Here is an 18,523-nt window from a genome sequence, read left to right on the forward strand (position 1 = left end):
CGAATATGCTTTGTGCTCCCTTGTTGCAGGTACAGTAAGGTAGTGGTCAGTATTAGCAGTCGGCCCAGGACTGGCTGGACTCGGGACAGTCCAGATGTCAGCGCACCCGACGCCCTGCCTTGCCCGCCGTGGCGTAGCGTAGCGCACCTTAGCCTTAGCGTAGTAATCGTTGTTGTCTCGCTTTCCTCCCCTCCTGTCACTTGACTACTGCCACACCTTTGTCTAACATACTGTAAGTTTAATTTCCCCTCCCCCCAACCAAATTATCCTCAGTCCTGCTTTGTATGATATAGCAAACCATCTTGCGTGTAGAGAGATGCAGTGCAGTCCTGCTCTGCTCGAAATTGTAAGTGCCATCTTCACCGTCCATGATTCTCAGAACGAGTAAGAGTCGGCAGGGTTGGGCAAACGTCATAAGTCCGGGTTGATCACTTGCTATTATTACCTTATACCACGATCCTGCCCGCCCAGTCCCTAGATGCAAAGGGCAAACACCAGGAAACCCGCCAAGTCCATTGCATGTGCCTCACTGACACAAAGACGTCTCTCGTAGCACGCTCTCCAGTCCTTGTACGCATGACATAGCAAACACGTCGAGGTAGCGTCTGCTTGGATGTTACAAAATTGATATAACAACACCACCCCAGCATCTGTTGATACAACATGGCATCGTCGACGATGACTTCGACCATCTTTCTGCGGGGAGCCCCCGACGCTGGCGAGGACGTGCGAGTCCAGTCTTCTTGGTCAAAGCGACCGGCCATCCTGGTCAACCTCAACGAACATGTATTGTTGCAGCTGCAGCAATGCTGCCAGCAGGGCAAAGTTGTGCAGTTTTTGGGCGGAGTAGCACCGGTAGGGCGTTCTGGCATGCCACCATGACATGGGGCCAGTGTTGTTCTGATTCTGTGGCAGAAACTACGTTATGGCAGCAAGACCTTGAATCTCAACGTCAGGCCTGAAACCTTCCGCCACGAGATCTACGAGGCCAACAAGGCCAGGACCGGCAGTCTCGACTTCAGCACTCTGGTATCGTACGAGGCACATGTCAAACCGACAGAGCAGAAGAGTGAAAGCAGTGCCGCCGGTGCTGACGCCGCATTGGCCGCCTTGAAAGAGTCGCTGGCCTCGATGGCCCAACAGAAGGAAGCGAGAAAGTGCGTACATGACCCCAGCCTCTTCGCTTTGCTTGTCATTGTCGTCTTGCCCTATTGTCCGCGCTTGCATGGTTCTGACACTTTGAACAGAGTCACGATAAGTAACTCAGTCATTCCAAACACCAAGAACGGCAGCCTCCAGTCCCATCGTCACTCCAGTTCTCTACTGCAGCGCCCTTCATTCAATTCGTCAAGCTCGACACCGAGATCAGTCGCTGCTCCAACGTCGGCACCCCAGACCGACTCGCAGAACGCCGCTGTCGAAAAGGGCATGCGCACCGCCCTCATTCACCTTCTCGCCACTGCTCCGACCACCGAACGAGAGCTTCACTCGAAGACTCGTGTCCCGACGCCACAACTGTCATCCATCCTTCCCAAGATTGCCGAAAAGACCGGTTCTCAGTGGGAATTGAGCAGCAAGTCGTTCAAAGAGCTTGATCCTTGGACCTTCAGATATCCGAGCGAGAAACAGAGACAAGCTGCCATCGACAACGCAATCCGCGCTTTCGATCGAATCAGGGTACCAAAAGACGACCGACTCTGGCAGACTCTGTTGCCGAAAGAAGACCGTGGAACCGGCAAAGTCCTATCCAGGCTTCACCTGGGCGTCGAGCGCCGCGAACAGACTGGGACACCCGCACTATCACCACTTCCCGCTCAAAACACCATGGAAGGAACAGAAACAGAGACAGCGACACCTAAGCTCGGACCTGCGTCGACTCGTCGAAATGGCGCAGTCGCAACCGGCCGGTCTGCCGCAGGCATCTCCATCGAAAAGCGCTTGAGGGAAGCAACCAAGAAGCAAGTACAGGACAAGAAAAAGAAGGACAAGGACAAAGAGGCGGTCACGAGTGACAGAGAATCAAAACCGAGAGTGACCAAGCCTAGACCAACAGTGACCAAGAGGGTCGTCGCTCCGAAAAGAGTCTCGGAGAAGATCAAGTCAGCCGAGCTTGTGCACGACTCTGACGAGGATGAAGAAGGAGAAATCACCGACAGCAAACCAGCCAGGAAGCACGAGACACCACTTGCCGACTCCCACAGACTGGGAACCAGGCCAAAGACAAGCACGATGCCGGGGAAGGGGGGCTGGACCCCAAACGCACGGTGTCGGCTCAACAGGGAACCAAGGCTCCTGCAGCAGTGATCAAAAGGGTGGCCGACGACAGCACACCGTCCCAACGGGAGAAGAAAATCGAGAGCGGCGCGACCGTCAAGAGGAACGGCACTTCAGGAGGCAGTGCTGCCACCAGTGTGAAAGCCAAGCCCGGTGCAGCAGCATCAAAGTCTGCCTCGGAGGAGCAGCCTGGCAAGGGTTCCAATTCTTCGTCGTCTTCTAGCGAACGCCAGTCCAGCCCGAAGAAGGACACGAAACCCAAGGTTCCATCCCCGCTGGGTACCTGGAAGCCACGCACGGCTTCCGAGGAGACGGACAAGACGAACAAGCCTGGACCCCCGGCGAAAGCAGCAAAAGCACCCGCCTCTTCCTCTGTGTCTGCCAAGAGTGATAGCATGAAAAAGGCCAGAGCAGACCTCTTTGGCGGAGCCACCGGACGTCAAGCGCCTGTGATCAAGAAACGTACTCTGGAGTACGCAGATGGCGACACCCCCCGCAAGGCTGTCAAGCCCAATAACACCAGCAACACCACCAATAGCAAAGCTACGACAGGAAACTCTACCAAGCCGGCGTCCAAGACTTCACCAGCTGCTCGTTCTGGTCCAGAGCTCAAAGGCAAGCGCCCGCCAGCCTCATCGACACCCGCTGTAGACAGAACGGATGCAAAGCTAAAGCGCAAAGCCAACGACATGTCGTCTGACATGCACAACCACGACGTTCCGCTCTCGAAGCACCGCAAGACAGACTCATCATCCACACATTCCCTGGATCCCACAAGTTCCTCGCTGACATCCCTAACCACGGCACCAACCGCCTCACCCGGCTCGGCATCCCCAACATCTCCCGCGCAACGAGCGTCTCCATCGTCGCAAGACACCAGCAACGCGACAGAGGTGATCCAGATGTTTCTCAACGACTCCGAGGCGTCGCCCAAGACCCAATCGACTTGGGAGGCAGCTCTCGACAAGGCAGCCAAGTTCCGCACGCAGCTGTACCCGGCGTATCTAGAGCTATACGACCGACTGGAGAACATGGCGCCGGAAGACGTGGCCGAGGAGGATCGTAGAAGGCTGTTTATGATGCACAGCAAGCTCAAGGCTTTCAAGAAGAACATTTACGATGCGGTGGGTTGAAGAAGAAGATGAACGAAAAGAAAGACCCCCGACAGGACATTGCATGATTTTTCCACAAATATGCATGTGCGTGGAGGAAGGAGTTCTGGGCGGCGTTTCCTGGAATTAATGGATGGATGGATGGCACATGAAAAATGGCGAATGGTTCTACTTCTTTTTTCCTTTTCATCTCCTCCAAGTTGTAGTAATCAGTCGGATAGTCGAAGAAGACCATAACAACGAAATTAATGAAATCATCACTTTTTTTTTAAGAACACACTCGTTTTGCCACCCCCCTTTTCATGAGGTGAAACGTGATGCATGCATCATGCGACCCGTAATTTTCTCTCAGTGACTAATGAAAAAAGTAATGGCATAGCTCAATAAGTGTGATATCTACCATTTCTTGTGCAGGCTTGCTCCGGTGTGTTGAATTTCACGCAAGGTATGAAAGTTCAGTAGTTATCAACAGGGTATTTACTTACCTTCCCCTACCTCACATTTGCTTCTTTCCTGTTCCTGTTCCTGATCCTGTTCCTGACTAACAGCGAGCGAGGTAGGCAGGACAGTAGGTAGGAAGGTAGAACGGTAGTGCTTTCATGCGGAAATCTTGTAGACAAGACACATCACATCACTTTTTTGAATAAGTGGTAGATGCATATACACAGTAAGTACACTGGACTCCATGGGATCCTGTAATTTGTGGACGATCAGCGAGTGATGCAGAATTGCAGGATTGCAGAATTGCAGAATTTCAGGATTTCAGGAAATGAATGAGAAATGGGAGACGAGAGAGGCTTCCGCTTGCTTTGCTGTGACCAGGAAATATAAAAAGTGAAGGTTCCTTTTTGGGAAGATTGCTAGAAACCATTGGTTTTCTCATAGGAGCAGGCAGGCTGTAGATGCAAAAAGCGATGGGAAAGAGATATGCTGTAGTTGTGTTTTTGCAGAAATATATACATGCACTCAACTGTGCGAAAGAAAGAAAGAAAATGAGAAATATGGACAGACAGCTGGTGATGAGCGAGGCCCTGCCCCTCTCTCTTCTCTCTCTCTTCTCTCTCTCTTCTCTCTCTCCTTTCTCTCTCCTCTCCTTTCGTCAGAGACTCCGTATTCCAGTTCATAGAGACTAGGTGATAGGAGCTTGCTTTTACTTCTCTCTCTCTCTCTCTCTCTCTCTCTCTCTCACTCGTTCATCATAGCCCAACTAGCCCACAACTTGGTCGGACTCTCACCCAGCGGACTCGTATTATCCGCGCTGCCATAATAGAACCCATTGCCGCCTCCACCACTACTATAACCTGACTCATCGTGAGCCTTGCCGTTTGCGCGAGGGATGTTCACAGCGAGGGGTAGCGAGGCGGCAGGAGCAGGAGGGGGCGCGGGGACCAGCTCTTCGCTCGCGAGACCGAAGCGTAGGCCCTGCGAGGCTGGGTGGGATGCGAGATGGTGGAGTAGCGCTTCGTGGGCGGCGCTGTCGAGGGGTGATAGGGTCATTGAGGAGTCGAGACAGAAGAATGGTGAGGGGTGGAGGGGGGCGCGTCGGAGGAGGGGCACGGTGGTGCGCGCGAGAGTGTGCAGAGTGGAGACGTTCTTCTGTGATTGCAGAGGTTAATGCGTGGGAGCAGGAAGCGAGTAGGTGGTTTCTACATACCCGCCATGAGTCCTCGAGCTCCGCCTCGTCATAGTCTATTATGTCGCGAGGGGTCTTGGGGAGCGCATTCTCGCCTTCCGAGACTGCGGTCGTCTTGTGATGCTGGCAGCAGAGCACACCGCACAGAGTTTTGCTCTCCAGCATGCGCGCTGCGTCGGCCAGCTCTGCAGGCACCATGGGAGCATTGATCTTGGTCGGCGACACGAGTATGTCCTGTCGCAGCCTCCCCGCCGCCGTGTACACGTCCATTCTCGTGACTTTTAGTGCTTCGTCATTGGTGGCTATTATCGACACTTCGCTGATCGAGTAGCGGCTGAGGATGGTGGACAGATACAGGTGCATGTCCTGCGAGGGCAGATCGGACATGTAGATCAGAAGAGTGTTGGTATGGGACTGCAGAGAAGCAGGCGGTGGCGGAGGAGGCGGTCTGCGGCCCGGTGACTGTGGCGGCCGTGGCAACGTATCCTTGCTGCTGCTGTTGGTTTCATTGCGGTAGTTGAGATATGTCGGAGGGTTTTGTCGGTCTGTCATGCTTGCCATGGACAAAAAGGGGGTTGGTATACTATGTACAGTGAAGCGATGGACCTATGTCGAACGTGCTCGAGTGGTGGAATTGATATTATAATATTAAGAGTCTCCCTGGTGTCTGTACAGAGCGGTGCCGTTGATTGATGAGCGAAAGGTGGCACACAAGTCAAGTAATGATGTTTAGTTGTGGAAAAGGACAGCTGCCGACGAATATAATTTGATCCGATGTGATGACGAAGAAATAATAATAACTTTTGGACAAAACAAACTCGAATGGAAAAAAGAGACTCCAGAGCCACTGCTACTCGAACCAATTATCACAATTTTTTTTGGCCTCAACAAGGAAAAGATGCAAAGAAGATAGATGCGGAAGGATCGAAAACGAAGAAAGCGAACGGCCAAAACGTTCAAAGGAAACAGACGAAACGAACTTGTGGGGTTGAAACCATTCCCTCAGATTCAGGGACTCCCTCGGTCGGCTATTGACATTAATGCCTATCTTCCCATTGTGCAATCAGAACTCGCAAGAAGGGGCAGTGTTGTGGAGATTTAGTGTCATGTTGTGATGTTGTTACTCCTGCTCATGCAAGGTACAGAGCCAGGCGTGCATATAACAACAATACCTAGATACCATAGGGTTGTACCATGCAGAGCATTGGCTGTGTACAGAACAGCCGAGTCGCTATTATTACCAACACCACTCACTACTCCTGCACAAGTGCCGAGGAAGTGCTCCGTACAGCACTGCACCTGAGATCTTATTGCCACTGTACCCAAGTGGACAGTGCATCTGTGTACGCAACATCTAATGAGAAATTACGGTACTCCTCCGTAGAGAGTGCCGTGATGCCTGAACGTTACCTAAGGTGCCTTATCCAACTCCCCCGCAGCACGCGTACAGCACCTATTATAGTCCGTCCGTTCTGGAACTCGATTCTCAGCCTCATTATTATTACAACATACTAGTAAGTACATCAGCGCCGCAATTCCATCCGTACAGCTGCACACCTGACCATCATGCTATTCAAGCGTCACTTGCGCATGTTGTTGGCGAAGAGACGTCTTCTGGTATTTTTGTCCTTTTAAGTGTAAAATACAGCATCAGAGAAAGTGATCGCTTGCCGCCCCTTCTTACCCCTTCGTCGCTGCTTTTCCCAAAACGAAACCCCCCCCCCCAAGAAAAATTCAAAACCCAGAAGCCCTTTCGCTCAGACACCCTCTAATTACGCGATCTGGGTATGCTCCTTTTCCAACCCATATGTTTTGCAGTTGACGCCACCTCTCCCATATCGGCGGCTGCGGATCAGCGGCTGCACGCCATGAATTGCTGCATGTGCTGTGCCTTGGATTTACACATCGTCTTGCACGACGCCGGAGGATTTTAGATAGTGACGAGGATGCTATCTTGCACGTCGCTTGGTCGTGAGAACACGACGCAAGCTGCATGATGCTCATGCTATAATTTCCTCACCACTCAAATTCTCCCGTGGCTTTATGGAAAAGATATCTGATCATCATGTTAGCGTAATTGTAAACTCCGAATGCCAATACACTTACTCTTTGCCGTTCGCCTTCAGCACGCCATCTTTCAGCACACACTTCCACTTGTTCTTGACCCGCTGCACCTTGTCATAAGTACACAGTATCGAGTCAATGTCTTCGTCATCGTCTTCTTCTTTGTTCCCTTCGTCGTCCGAGGAATCAAGATCGGAGTTGATGGCATCCTCGTCATCTTCATCTTTGAGGTCTGCGTCGCCATCGAGTTGCGGGATCTGAGTGCTCACTTCCACTGCTCTGTGCCCTGTCTGGTCCCTAGTCTGCTGTCCAATGGCTGCGTATAGCCTTGCACGTGGTCGCGCTTGCCTTTCCAAGGGCATCATCAGTCCCTGCTCCAGGCTACGAGCTAGTCTGTTCACCTCGCCTCTCATCATGTGATCGTTTCTCGCAACCTCGCTGGCGCTGACCATGCGTCTTTGCGCCATGAAGTTTTGCCATTCCTCCATAGCTTCGTCCGCTCCATCCGTCTGTGAGTAACTCAACCCGGAAGCCCCGCTGTTTTGAGGCTGCGAGTATTGGCCGTTCTCCTGACCGCCCTCGACCTTGACTTGGGGTTGCTGCTGACCCTGATATTGTTGTCTCATCTGCTGCGCGTATTGCGCTTGGCTTTGTTGCTGCGGCGGCTGCTGCTGCTGCTGTTGCTGCTGCTGTTGTTGTTGTTGTTGTTGTTGTTGTTGTTGTTGTTGTTGCTGCGGCTGCTGCATTTGCGGCTGAGCCTGACCAACGTGATGCGCATTCTGCCCGGGCAATTGAAGGCCTTGTGGTCTCTGAGCTCCTGGCAGCGCCACTCCCCTCTGCTGCATTGAAGCGAGAGATGCATTGGCCTGGCTACCAAACTGTGCCTGTAGAAGATGTGCAGCCCGTTGTTGGGCGAGCATATGATTGGTGCCCTGCTGTCCATAGTTTTGCGCTTGAGGGACATTTTGAAAGTGAGTATCGTTACCAGGTTCAGTCTTGATCCCTGGTGCTACTGCATGATTCACTTGCTGTCCATTCGCGGGCGCTTGCCCTGGCGTGCCCACAGCTGCGGGGACCTGTGGAGAAGCCGGCTGTGTGGACTGTGTCTGTTGTGCTGGAGGTGGTTGAGGCGTTGGCTGCGGCTTAGGATCCCATGGCATCTGCGCGACTCCTGGTTGCGAGAGTTTGTGTTGCCATACCTGAAGACCATTAGTATGTAACAATATAGTACAGACCAACAAGCGATGAAATCATGTGACTTGTCTTAAAGGGGACTAGCTTCGGAGAATTCGGACGACAGACGCAGAGACCAACTCGAAGGCGAAGCCGAGGACAAAAGAGGACGTGATCCCCCCAGCCGCTCCCAACCTTTAAGCCCCGCCCACGCCGCCCTGGATCGTCTCGTTCGTCTCGAGCTTTACAGCAAGTGATGCCATAAAACCAACAAACGCATTTCTCGTACAGCAGAGGACTGTACAGCAGCAGAAGCCTCATCGAAATCGTTGTCATTCTTCCTTTATTCAAGCAGGCGCATGAAGGTCGAAAGGACGAAATGATACTGACCTGCTGGAGCTCCTGGAGTGCCTGAGCTTGTACACCGTTCTCTTCAAAGTCGTTCTGCGATGCTTGACAGACGTCTTCGATGATTTTCTGAAAGATGTCGCCCTACATGTGAAAGTATTAGCCCAGGCCAACTCCTCGGCGTGGCGGCTTGCACAGCAGGCTGAATCGCAACATGCTCTGGGAGGACGAACAGCAATGATGTTAGACATGACGGCGGTCGCTTGATCTAAATGATGGCAAGTATACAATATCCGTCCGGCAAGAGCGTAATACCGAATCGATAGAGATGTTGGTACCCTTTGCGTTCGAGGTGCTGAGGTAAGGAATGGTTGCCTTCTATCCTTCTAAGCCCGGTACGAATGTGTCGCGTGCTGCGTGCAATTCAGGTCCCTGATACTACGGCGCTCTATCGTATTCTTATTCTGGTCTCGTTATATTATTGTTATCTGATCACTCGCTGTGCTCTGATACCTCTGGCAGTCGGTTGACTGATGTGCTGAGATGCCAGCCGTGCGATGTCACGGGCGAAGTTGCAGCGTGGCGGGCAAAGTTGCAACCCCTCGGCCTGACGGAATTTATGTTTTCCCGATCCTCCGAGATACTTGTAGATTCGAACACTCAGGCATCCACCTCAAGTGAGAAAAGAGTCAACATCTGCTCATAGTTATTGTGCATCATCGAATAGTTTTCATCAGTATCTCAGATTTGCATCCATCAGATTTAGTCTAATCTACATATCTTGCTCGAAAAGAAGGTTGGAAAGTGAACACTTAGTATCCTAATCACTTGAACCAGAACAATTGCTTGTGAACACTTCAGGACTTCTCATCTCTACCCAACAACGGATCTTCAGCTGCAGGCGGAGGAGCATAGTCTCTCCTCATTCCATGCTCAGGCTCAAGAGTTTCAGCGACCTCGTGCGTAATTGCATCTTCATAGCTCGGAGGCGCTTCACTGTAGAGCGGTGGGGCGTCCCCATTGGCTCCTCCAAGGCTGTGTGAGGCACTGTGAGAAGCACCTTGAGATGCAGTTGTGCTTGGCTTGGGTACAGGTCGACGAGTTGGTAGCGGTGGCATCCTCTCGGACGACTTGGAGTCTCTTGCGTGTGGTTGAGCTCTGTTCAGAGCTTCAAGTAAACCTTTCGGCGGCGTCACGCCAGAAAAGACTTGTACGGGCAGTCTCAAATCCGCTGTTATGAATTGCGGCTATAAGAGTTAGAGCTTGTCCTTAATGAGTAGTGATTATCCATACCTGAGAGCCCACCGATTCGTACTTGATACATGTTCTGGTAACAATCTCATACGAACGGCTAATGTTACATGCCACAAATGACGGAGGGATAGTGTTGGGTAAGACCTGGGTATGCCACATTCGACTGTCGATCTCGGCCTCATCGCTACCCTCTGGAAAGTTGATCGGAGTGCCAATATTACTCAAGCTTGCGATGATCGTACTGCTTTGCTCTGTCCGACTGATGTCATGCGCCCTCACGACTGTTATGCTTATGAGCTCAACCTGTAGAGATTGTAGACTCATCGATTGCTTGACCCCATTTGTAGATATGATCAGTATTCTCAGTGGGAGTTCGCGCGCGCAGGTAAGAATCGCCGGTTCTGGGAGTCGCATGTCAATTGCTATCGAGGGGTGTTTCGGCGCTGCCGCTTCTTGTGCACTTTTGTCCCTTCCGAGAAAGCTCTTCATCCGAGATTTTGATGGACCTTTCTCAGCGTGACTGTTGAAAAATTCATGTCTGCGCCGCGCAAAAACTTGTGCATCCGTTACTGGCGGCCGTGGGGGTTCAATCGGACAGAAATTGAAAGGTACATATGCTCGGGCGTTCTCTTTGAAGAGACTCGGTCTGTTGACAGTGGTCTTCAAGTAATAACGAATCTCTGCTTCTCCAGGAAAGCCTGTCAAGGTGGGCGGTAGCGTTCCTTTCACATGCTTAGGTGGGATCCTCGCGACATCTACGTTGAGTCCGCCGAACAGGCTGACTGTCGGATTCATACTTGACGAAGCCGTGCAATCGTTGTTGAATGGGAACTTGAAACGGAATGGATACTCATGTTGACCCGGGGGAAGCGTGAATGTGGTTTTGCCTGCGATGATGGTACTCTGCTTTTCTTCGAGTACATCCGGTGGAGGAAAGACTATCTGTATTTTGTATAATATCTTCCCGTTTCCATGGTCAGGAGATGACACGAGAAATATTGAGTGCTCATTGAAAATCTACCTTGTGAAACTCGAGCTGTGCTCTTTGCCGGTCACCATTGGGATTCGGCGGCGGTAACAATCTGGTTCTACTTTCTCCTTCAAGCTTCACTACGATTGAGGAGATGTTCGTAGAACTCGGTGTTTTGACGACAACTCTCCCACTTATGATATCGAGATTAGTGTAGTGCGAGAAATTTTGATCCAGCTCTATGTGTGCAAGCATGTCGCCGATGATCAAATTTTGTAGATGACTTCTATCACTTCTTAGCGCCTTCGTTTATTCCGCGCCCCAACCTGCGATCTGCTGTGCATTAGATGATAACTAGCAGATGTCATTTGCCGCTTTTGAGCGTGGATGGTATCAGTTGGCGGAGGTGCCGGCCCAGCCGATTGGCCGCCAAGGACTTCATATCCCGATCCCACAGCCATCCGTCCAAGACAACCTCACCAATTTGGCATCGCAGATTTGGTCGCAAGTGTCATCTAGGATGATCCACCAAATGGAAACAGTAGTCATTCTGATATTGTATAATGGGAAAGAACTTGTTCGTTGAGGATCTATCTAACATTTACTTCTCCACGTAAGCAGTGCTACATGCTGTCGTGATACACCATCGCGTGTACTATATATGGAGTCTGATGGGTGATTCAGTGACCGCCCATGAGTGTCACTTCATGTTTCCGTGAACAAGCATGATGAGAACGGACTCATGGTTGTACGCGTCCGCGGGTTATGCTTGGAGCATAATCAGTATGTTGTTTGAGATGTACTATGTTGTGCTGCGCAAGTGCTATCGGCTGGCTAATACTTATAGCCCTTCCTTTGCGAGCATGTCTGTTGATCTTTAGCTGCAGCGCGCAAAGTGTACGATACGATCGCCTTACCTGCAATGTCCAAGTAGAATGCAACAGCATTAAATCTAAGCGACCGTTAGTGGTATACAACAGCATCGCAGGATTGACAAGCACCTACGTTCGCTTGTTTCCCTGTGCCTCCCAAAACCACCACCTGAGTCGGTTGGTCCTGCAGCGCGTCGTATTAGTATAGTACAAGGGCAAGATGCTACAGTATTATTACCAGTTAATCATGTCAAGGTGACTGACGTCCTTCAAAGTTCCTTTGTATGTCCCCCATCGGCTGCTTGCAACGCTGACCAAGCCATCGTTATCTCCTTCGACTCGTTGGATGATCCGGTGAGATTGTCTGAACATAGACCAGAATCTCGGATTACAAGATGCGCCGTAAGAATAATATTGGACTCCTGGCTCGTCGAGTATCTTGGGATTGAATTCTTCTTTCATATACTTCTGTGTCAGCTGACTGAAAGCTCCGGTTTCGAACCCGACGAAGTCGAGCATTTTGTATAACTTTGGTATATTAGTCGCTACAGCTGTTAGCGATTTAGTAAAGTAAAGTGAGATCTGGAGCCTCACGTCCGATCCAGGCGAACATGTAATCCGCGAAAGCCGATCCTGCACAAAGGTAAGTATATGCCATTGGGCACATGTAAGATATAAATGTTACCTCTGTGAGGAGTGGCAATCGAAGTCAGTGACAACACTTTGACGTTCGAGGTCTTTAGTTGAGAGATCATGTAGCGTGAGTCAAGGCCCCTCCACGACTGATTAGTTGCTTTTCGTAGGATGGACACGTAGAATGATTACCCCTAATCGACCTTAATAAGTACACTTGGATCGATACGGAGTTGTCATACCATGCTATGCCTGCAGAGATGAATGTCAGTACCTACCTATATAGTCTTATGACTTTGGTAGACTTACGCTATGATATTGACGCTTTTACCTTGAGCCTTTGACTCAATATCCTCTGCTAGTTTAGCGGCCCTAGCCTCTATCGAGCCAGAAGGCGGAACTGTGGCAGTAATGACCTCGATATTCTTAGCGGCAAGTGCCTCGGTGATGCCTCTCCAATAGTGAATACCACCCATGAGTTGTTTGGGCACAACGTTGAATTCATCAAATCCCAGTAGCCCGTGGGCAAGTATTACGGGGTTCTTCGGTGTTTCTGAAATGTCAGAGCACATCATTCAGACAGTAAATAGAAGGCTCACGATAGTCATCTCGAATGACTGCGAATTGATCGCTGATTACATCACTATCCGATATGTCTTCGATTCTTGGATCGGATGCTTGGGCTTGCCTGGCGAAAGCATTGTGCAGACGTGAAACCCGGATATCTGAGCAATGTACTCGATACGGAAGGACTTTTCGACAGGCAAGACCACGCCGCACAATCCCGTTCGAGCTCATGAGCGAATGGCGAAGAGGAGACAACTCAAACGAGGGAACCAGCCACGGACACTCTGCAAGTGATCAATTTGGAAACAACGATAGATCGCAGTGGTCGTTAAGAATAACACACTCTTGGTAGGGTGGATTGGAGGATAGGTCACGGTTCGGTACCTTGATATCCATACCATGAGCCAAAACAATATAACGGTGACGTCAGGCTTCGAGCGTGCCTGAGGTACCTGGGTAAGAGTATCACTGCAATTGGGATTTGAGTGTACCGAAAAGATATGAGGCATGTGAAAGATGGATTTGGTTGGATTGTTGCATACAAGGCACTTGGATGAGCAAGGCTTAATGATGAGCTATTGTCTGGTTGGAGGTGTACCTGATCATCTACACACCGTCCTTCGTCAAAAAGAGCTCGGGGTCAGTGATTTCGGACAAGATAGCAAGCAGGAGATGTATGCTAGGGATATCTACATTTACTAGGAAGAGAAGAAGGGATCATCGTGTGAAGCAGCAAAAGCCTCGTCCTCAGATGACGGGTTGCGCAACTCTATCTGGAACGATTGGCTTCACATCCGTGACAGCCTTGAGCAGGTCCTCGACAACTTTCTGTCCTTGCTTTCCACCGATCTCCTTGATCTCCTTGAGCTTCTCCTCGTTCTCCTTCTCGGCGTCCTCCTCGGCTTTCTTGTTTCCGCTGGTGTGCTAGAGGAGGTCATCAGTAATGGTCAAATGGCTGGCTGGAATGGTGCTATGTATCAACACACCTCCTTCTCAAAGCTCTTGAATTCTTCTTCCTTCTTTTGGCGGTATTCTTCAATTTCTTTCTGTGCCTCACTTCTCGCGTCCTTTACTCGTTTTGTGCGGTCTGCCACGGTCAGGATGAAGCTGCTAGCTTGGGGGATTTGAATCAGTATGTCATACACTCGCGAGCTATAGAGTGGTCAGCATTTCAGTCACTGAATCACGAACTTGGAGACTCGGTACCTTTCTGGACAATCTTCTGGGCCTCACGCTCCGCCTGTTCACGAGAAAGTCAGCTATGATTTCGAGTTGGAAGGCACCCATGCGCCCAGCGAAGACAAGCCATACGTCGAGCAGTGTTTGTATGCCAGCCGAGTTTTGTGCAGCCTGGAGTATGAATTAGTTATCTGTGCCACATGTATCCAGATCTACCGTTATATTCCTACCATCTTTGTGAATTAAGTACTTGTTATTGTAATACAAGTTGATCCCTCAACCATCTGGAGATGTCGTGAGTGACTGCGGCCTGTGGAGTCGGCCATTCGGGGTTGATGACCGACGCCAAGCTTGGCTCTAGCTTGCTCTACGCGAGTCATGCATATCAAGCCATGGAAAACATCACGAGCATTTGGAGTCCGGGCAGTAGTATAACATTCTACTGGACCAGTCGCTCATAGACATATTTTGTGGAATCTTTCATCAACCAGCAAAATGTCCACAAAAGCTAAGCTTACACTCGCTGGCACCTCGCTAGGTGCGTTGGGAATTATTGTATTCGTGCATTACGCACAAAAGAGCGAGAAAGCTGTAAGATCCTACTTGGCTGCTTCACCGGAGTTTTGACTGTACTAACCTTACTCAGGCTATGCATGAAGGCGTCATTCATGATATGGAGCGGCAACGACTGAAGAAAGAGAGGCAATTAGATTTTGAAATGCAGGCTGCGCTCGAAGCCGAATACCGCAAGATACAGTCCGTCTCGGACGGCCGCACGAAGACGTAGTCCATCACCAAATCTCATTCTGCATCCGCTTTGCGTATGTGTACTCCCGAATGGTATACACCGAGAGTATACCTGCGCCAGCACCTCCGATGGCATCACAGCGCCTCTACACATGCTTCCCGCAAACATGTCTCGGTACACAGTGTCAGGAGAGCTCCGCTCTCGATCTAGCCATTCCTGAAGAGCTCGCCACTCTCCAGCAGTGTTGGCATTTGATGTCAAAACTACCTCAAAATCGCGAGCAAGCTCAGGGGTTGGGAGTCTATGGGGCACTTCCGAAACATCTGCAATGTCATACATGTAGTGTTCACATGAATGGACGACGGACTGCTCGGATAGAGGAAATTCACCGGCTACATACAGCACGATTGCGCACTTCCCGCACCGATATCTGCATCATCTTCTCATCCCTGGCTGTCAAGTCTCTTCGTCCGCCGCAAACATTTTCAAGTCGGCTAGGGATACCTTGTTGAGTGCTTTTTCGTTCGTTGCGTTTAGAAAGATCCTGTGGTTCATAAGTGTCTAGCCGACGAATTTAAAAAGTATGGATACGTACTTTGGCACGATCTTATCTCCTTCTTTCCCTCTGGCGTCGAATGCCTCCTTCCACCGCGACACGCAGAGGCACCATTTACAGCCACCTTTGAGGCCAATGGTACGCAGGTCATTACCTTGCTCCGCCGAAAATTTGAGAAACTCGTCTGTTACTTCAGCAGCAATGGAGTGGTTGCCAAAGTCTGATGCCGGTACATCGCAATAGCCATTGCGCAAGAACCCTGTGACGGGGCTTGTTGAATGGATAGCCAGAGGCTTCTTGAAGACTGTGGTACAACCATCAATAGACTATATCAAGCGATATGTACTTAATTGCTGACCATTCAATGATTTGGACATGCTTGCAGCTAGAACTCAGTGAAGACACGAATGGTAGTGATGGCAAACTGAAATATCGGGTTTAAGTTATCAGGTGGTATGAGTGTATAATAGGCGACAATATAATAGGAATATGGAGCTCGATGAAGTATCTTGACGTGGAATAACGTCAAACGATGATCGAATAGCCCTGCGATCTAGGTAGGTACACAGTGTACCTGTAAGTAAAAGAGTGCGCGACCGATCACACGCAGTTTATTGTGACATTACCTTGAAATCCCAGGGGTACATCACTGTAGTTTACCGAATATGAGGGTGGTGCTTTAGCTCGATCTAAATCAAGCGGTCATGACGTTATAACTCTGGAGAAAGCAGCGCTTTGAATGACGGGATACAAGATACAGTAGGTACTGTGAGATACCGCGTTATCGCGACGACCCTCGCTCTCGGTCTCAAGGTTCGGTCGAGTCCAAACATGCGGGCCGGCACCGGCCAGTACTTTGTCCACTTTGGTATTGGAGATCTGGGGCAGGTGGGGTATCGTACTTGTATTTGTACAGTAATACCACAGCTTAGTCCTGTATCACTATACTGTACATGTTCATCAATCATGGCTGCAATACATGAGGTTCAAGTTGTTTGATGCAGATTTAGCCTGTAACCTCTCAATGACCAGGGGCCGTAATTCCTAATCATCGATTTACACTTTACTATGAGCAAGTAGGTGTGCTACAAGTTGATCACCACTAGCTAGAGAACGGAGCTTGCCGATTGTCAACAACTTCCGCCTCGCGATGCCGTTCCAACCGGTGGGTGCGACATAAGGTATGGTCTAGATAATAATGATGCGTTTTCCTTCTGATTGCCTATTTGCCGATAATGCCTTAATATGAATACTCCCTCCTGTCGCGACCGAGTGTTGTGTTCGCAGTCTATCGCTACAATGTCTTCAGCCAGCAGAGATCCAGGGCAAGCAAACCCTGCTGTGGCCCTGCAACCCCAAGATCGGCCTCGGCAGACTTCTTCAATGTCACATTCGACGGACGAAGAGGCTGCTAGAGATGAGAAAAAGATTGACGAATTTCTTGTCGACTGGGATGCCGGAGAGAAGGCCAATCCCAGGAATTGGTCTCTCGCTTACAGGTCTTTCATTACATTCCAGCTAGGCATGCTCGCCTTGGCTGCGAGTCTTGGTTCTTCGATCATCTCGCCTGCCGAGAATGCTATCGCTCAGTACACTGGCATATCGGCCGAAGTCGTTGTCCTTGTGATCTCGTTATACATTTTGGGGTAAGCAGGACGACCAATCGCCGCTTATACTTTTAATTGATTGATCTTTCAGATTCGCATTCGGACCCCTGTTGTGGGCTCCTGTCAGCGAGGTAAGCAGATTTCTCTGATCATGCAAGATCGAGACAATTAGGGAAGGAGAAGATAGCATTGGTCTTGACAATGTGTAGCTATGCTGGACGCTGACACTTCTCCAGATCTGGGGCCGTAGATGGAGTATGATACCAGCGATGGTAGGACTGGGTCTTTTCAGCATAGGGACGGCAGTCAGTACAAACGCACAGTCCATAATCATTTGTCGCTTTTTCTCTGGAGTGTTCGGCAGCGCTCCTGTCAGTAACGTCTCTGCCGCATTGGGCGATATCTGGATGCCAAAAGCCAGGGGAATCGCTGTCACTTTCTATGCTGTTGCTGTTGTTGGAGGCCCGACCCTCGGGCCGGTAATAGGTTCTGCACTCACAGTCAACAAGCACCTCGGCTGGCGCTGGACGGAATACATCCTGGCCATCTGGGTCTTTGCAGTCGCTATAATGGCTTACTTCTTGCTACCTGAAGTATACGCTCCATATCTGCTGAAGCAGAAAGCACAAAGGCTACGCAAAGAAAGTGGAGATCAAAGATGGCATCATTCACATGAAGAAGTTCAACTTGACTTCAAGAGCATTGTGACCAAGCATTTCAGCCGTCCGATACGTATGCTTGTCACGGAACCCATGGTCACTTGCATAGCTTTATATGCTTCTTTCGTATATGGCCTACTCTACACAACCCTTGAGGTTTTCCCCATCGGTAAGAAAAGCAGTAGCATGCTCACTGTCGTAACCCAATGCTGACACAAGAACAGTTTTTGAGCAGAATCGCGGTTGGCCGTTGGTGACATCCACATTGCCTTTCATCGCTCTATTCGTGGGTGTTCTAGCCGCGGTAGTTGTAAATCTAGGAAATCAACCCAGGTATGCAAGATGTGTGGACGCCAATGAGGGTCGTCCAGTTCCTGAAGCACGCCTGCCTCCAATGGTCCTTGGTGGCGTTCTCTTTGTCATTGGACTTTTCTGGTTCGGGTGGACTGCAGACCCATCGATTCACTGGCTGTCCCCTGTCTTTGCGGCTGCTTTTATCGGTGCCGGATTCAACATCATCTTCCAACAGTGCATCAACTTCCTAGTGGATACATATCAACTCTACGCAGCCTCGGCAGTCTCGGCCAACACCTTCCTCCGGTCTTTGATTGCTGGCGGACTACCTCTAGCTGCACGACCAATGTTCCACAATCTTGGCGTAGGTGCGTACCTATCTTCCCCAGCGTTGATCATCGCCAACAACTACTGACTTATGCATGCTTAGGCCCGGCAATGAGTATACTCGGTGGTATTGCAGTCTTGGCACTTCCGGTACCCTTCCTCTTCATAAGATACGGCTTACGATTGAGGAAGATGTCGTCGTTTGCGCCAATCTCTGATTCTTGAATTGTCTGGCGAGAGCTTGGTTCTACAT

At 50.2% G+C, this 18,523-nt stretch overlaps 9 protein-coding genes across 12 annotated transcripts; 3 read left to right on the forward strand and 6 right to left on the reverse strand.

Moving 5' to 3' along the window:
- Positions 1-663: 663 nt before the first annotated feature.
- AAFC00_000079 (uncharacterized protein) lies at positions 664-2,304 on the forward strand (the record flags this gene model as incomplete). The annotated part of the gene is made up of 3 exons (XM_069348624.1): positions 664-855; positions 916-1,157; positions 1,248-2,304. 3 exons carry the CDS (start codon positions 664-666, stop codon positions 2,302-2,304), a joined length of 1,491 nt encoding a protein of 496 aa, XP_069196264.1.
- Positions 2,305-4,571: 2,267 nt separating this feature from the next.
- Positions 4,572-5,571, reverse strand: AAFC00_000080 (uncharacterized protein; the record flags this gene model as incomplete). Its single annotated transcript, XM_069347548.1, has 2 exons — positions 4,572-4,982; positions 5,041-5,571. 2 exons carry the CDS (start codon positions 5,569-5,571, stop codon positions 4,572-4,574), a joined length of 942 nt encoding a protein of 313 aa, XP_069196265.1.
- Positions 5,572-7,035: 1,464 nt separating this feature from the next.
- AAFC00_000081 (uncharacterized protein) lies at positions 7,036-8,855 on the reverse strand (the record flags this gene model as incomplete). The annotated part of the gene is made up of 4 exons (XM_069347559.1): positions 7,036-7,075; positions 7,126-8,282; positions 8,647-8,748; positions 8,838-8,855. The coding sequence occupies 4 exons, from the start codon at positions 8,853-8,855 to the stop codon at positions 7,036-7,038; spliced, it is 1,317 nt and encodes a 438-aa protein (XP_069196266.1).
- A 606-nt stretch (positions 8,856-9,461) lies between these two features.
- AAFC00_000082 (uncharacterized protein) lies at positions 9,462-11,083 on the reverse strand (the record flags this gene model as incomplete). Its single annotated transcript, XM_069348414.1, has 3 exons — positions 9,462-9,851; positions 9,898-10,818; positions 10,880-11,083. 3 exons carry the CDS (start codon positions 11,081-11,083, stop codon positions 9,462-9,464), a joined length of 1,515 nt encoding a protein of 504 aa, XP_069196267.1.
- A 586-nt stretch (positions 11,084-11,669) lies between these two features.
- On the reverse strand, positions 11,670-12,455 carry AAFC00_000083 (uncharacterized protein; the record flags this gene model as incomplete). The annotated part of the gene is made up of 6 exons (XM_069347577.1): positions 11,670-11,695; positions 11,746-11,780; positions 11,834-11,884; positions 11,939-12,245; positions 12,295-12,333; positions 12,386-12,455. The coding sequence occupies 6 exons, from the start codon at positions 12,453-12,455 to the stop codon at positions 11,670-11,672; spliced, it is 528 nt and encodes a 175-aa protein (XP_069196268.1).
- A 1,192-nt stretch (positions 12,456-13,647) lies between these two features.
- AAFC00_000084 (uncharacterized protein) lies at positions 13,648-14,312 on the reverse strand (the record flags this gene model as incomplete). 2 transcript variants are annotated; one of them, XM_069347588.1, is made up of 6 exons in its annotated part: positions 13,648-13,824; positions 13,887-13,987; positions 14,044-14,052; positions 14,107-14,140; positions 14,212-14,250; positions 14,310-14,312. In XM_069347588.1, 6 exons carry the CDS (start codon positions 14,310-14,312, stop codon positions 13,648-13,650), a joined length of 363 nt encoding a protein of 120 aa, XP_069196269.1. The 2 variants fall into 2 exon arrangements, with proteins under 2 accessions (XP_069196269.1, XP_069196270.1); XM_069348417.1 differs by lacking the exon at positions 14,044-14,052 and having other exon boundaries at positions 13,887-14,014.
- A 262-nt stretch (positions 14,313-14,574) lies between these two features.
- Positions 14,575-14,866, forward strand: AAFC00_000085 (uncharacterized protein; the record flags this gene model as incomplete). Its single annotated transcript, XM_069347601.1, has 2 exons — positions 14,575-14,670; positions 14,726-14,866. 2 exons carry the CDS (start codon positions 14,575-14,577, stop codon positions 14,864-14,866), a joined length of 237 nt encoding a protein of 78 aa, XP_069196271.1.
- Positions 14,867-15,283: 417 nt separating this feature from the next.
- Positions 15,284-15,760, reverse strand: AAFC00_000086 (uncharacterized protein; the record flags this gene model as incomplete). Its single annotated transcript, XM_069347610.1, has 3 exons — positions 15,284-15,371; positions 15,423-15,687; positions 15,742-15,760. 3 exons carry the CDS (start codon positions 15,758-15,760, stop codon positions 15,284-15,286), a joined length of 372 nt encoding a protein of 123 aa, XP_069196272.1.
- An 868-nt stretch (positions 15,761-16,628) lies between these two features.
- On the forward strand, positions 16,629-18,495 carry AAFC00_000087 (uncharacterized protein; the record flags this gene model as incomplete). 3 transcript variants are annotated; one of them, XM_069347621.1, is made up of 5 exons in its annotated part: positions 16,629-17,029; positions 17,082-17,121; positions 17,227-17,818; positions 17,874-18,311; positions 18,374-18,495. In XM_069347621.1, the coding sequence occupies 5 exons, from the start codon at positions 16,629-16,631 to the stop codon at positions 18,493-18,495; spliced, it is 1,593 nt and encodes a 530-aa protein (XP_069196273.1). The 3 variants fall into 3 exon arrangements, with proteins under 3 accessions (XP_069196273.1, XP_069196274.1, XP_069196275.1); XM_069347869.1 differs by having other exon boundaries at positions 16,683-17,029; XM_069347620.1 differs by having other exon boundaries at positions 16,767-17,029.
- Between the last annotated feature and the right edge of the window lie 28 nt (positions 18,496-18,523).

Source organism: Neodothiora populina (genome assembly GCF_041146345.1).
Source record: "Neodothiora populina strain CPC 39397 chromosome Unknown canker_contig_1, whole genome shotgun sequence".
Taxonomy (NCBI): Eukaryota; Fungi; Ascomycota; class Dothideomycetes; order Dothideales; family Dothioraceae; genus Neodothiora; species Neodothiora populina.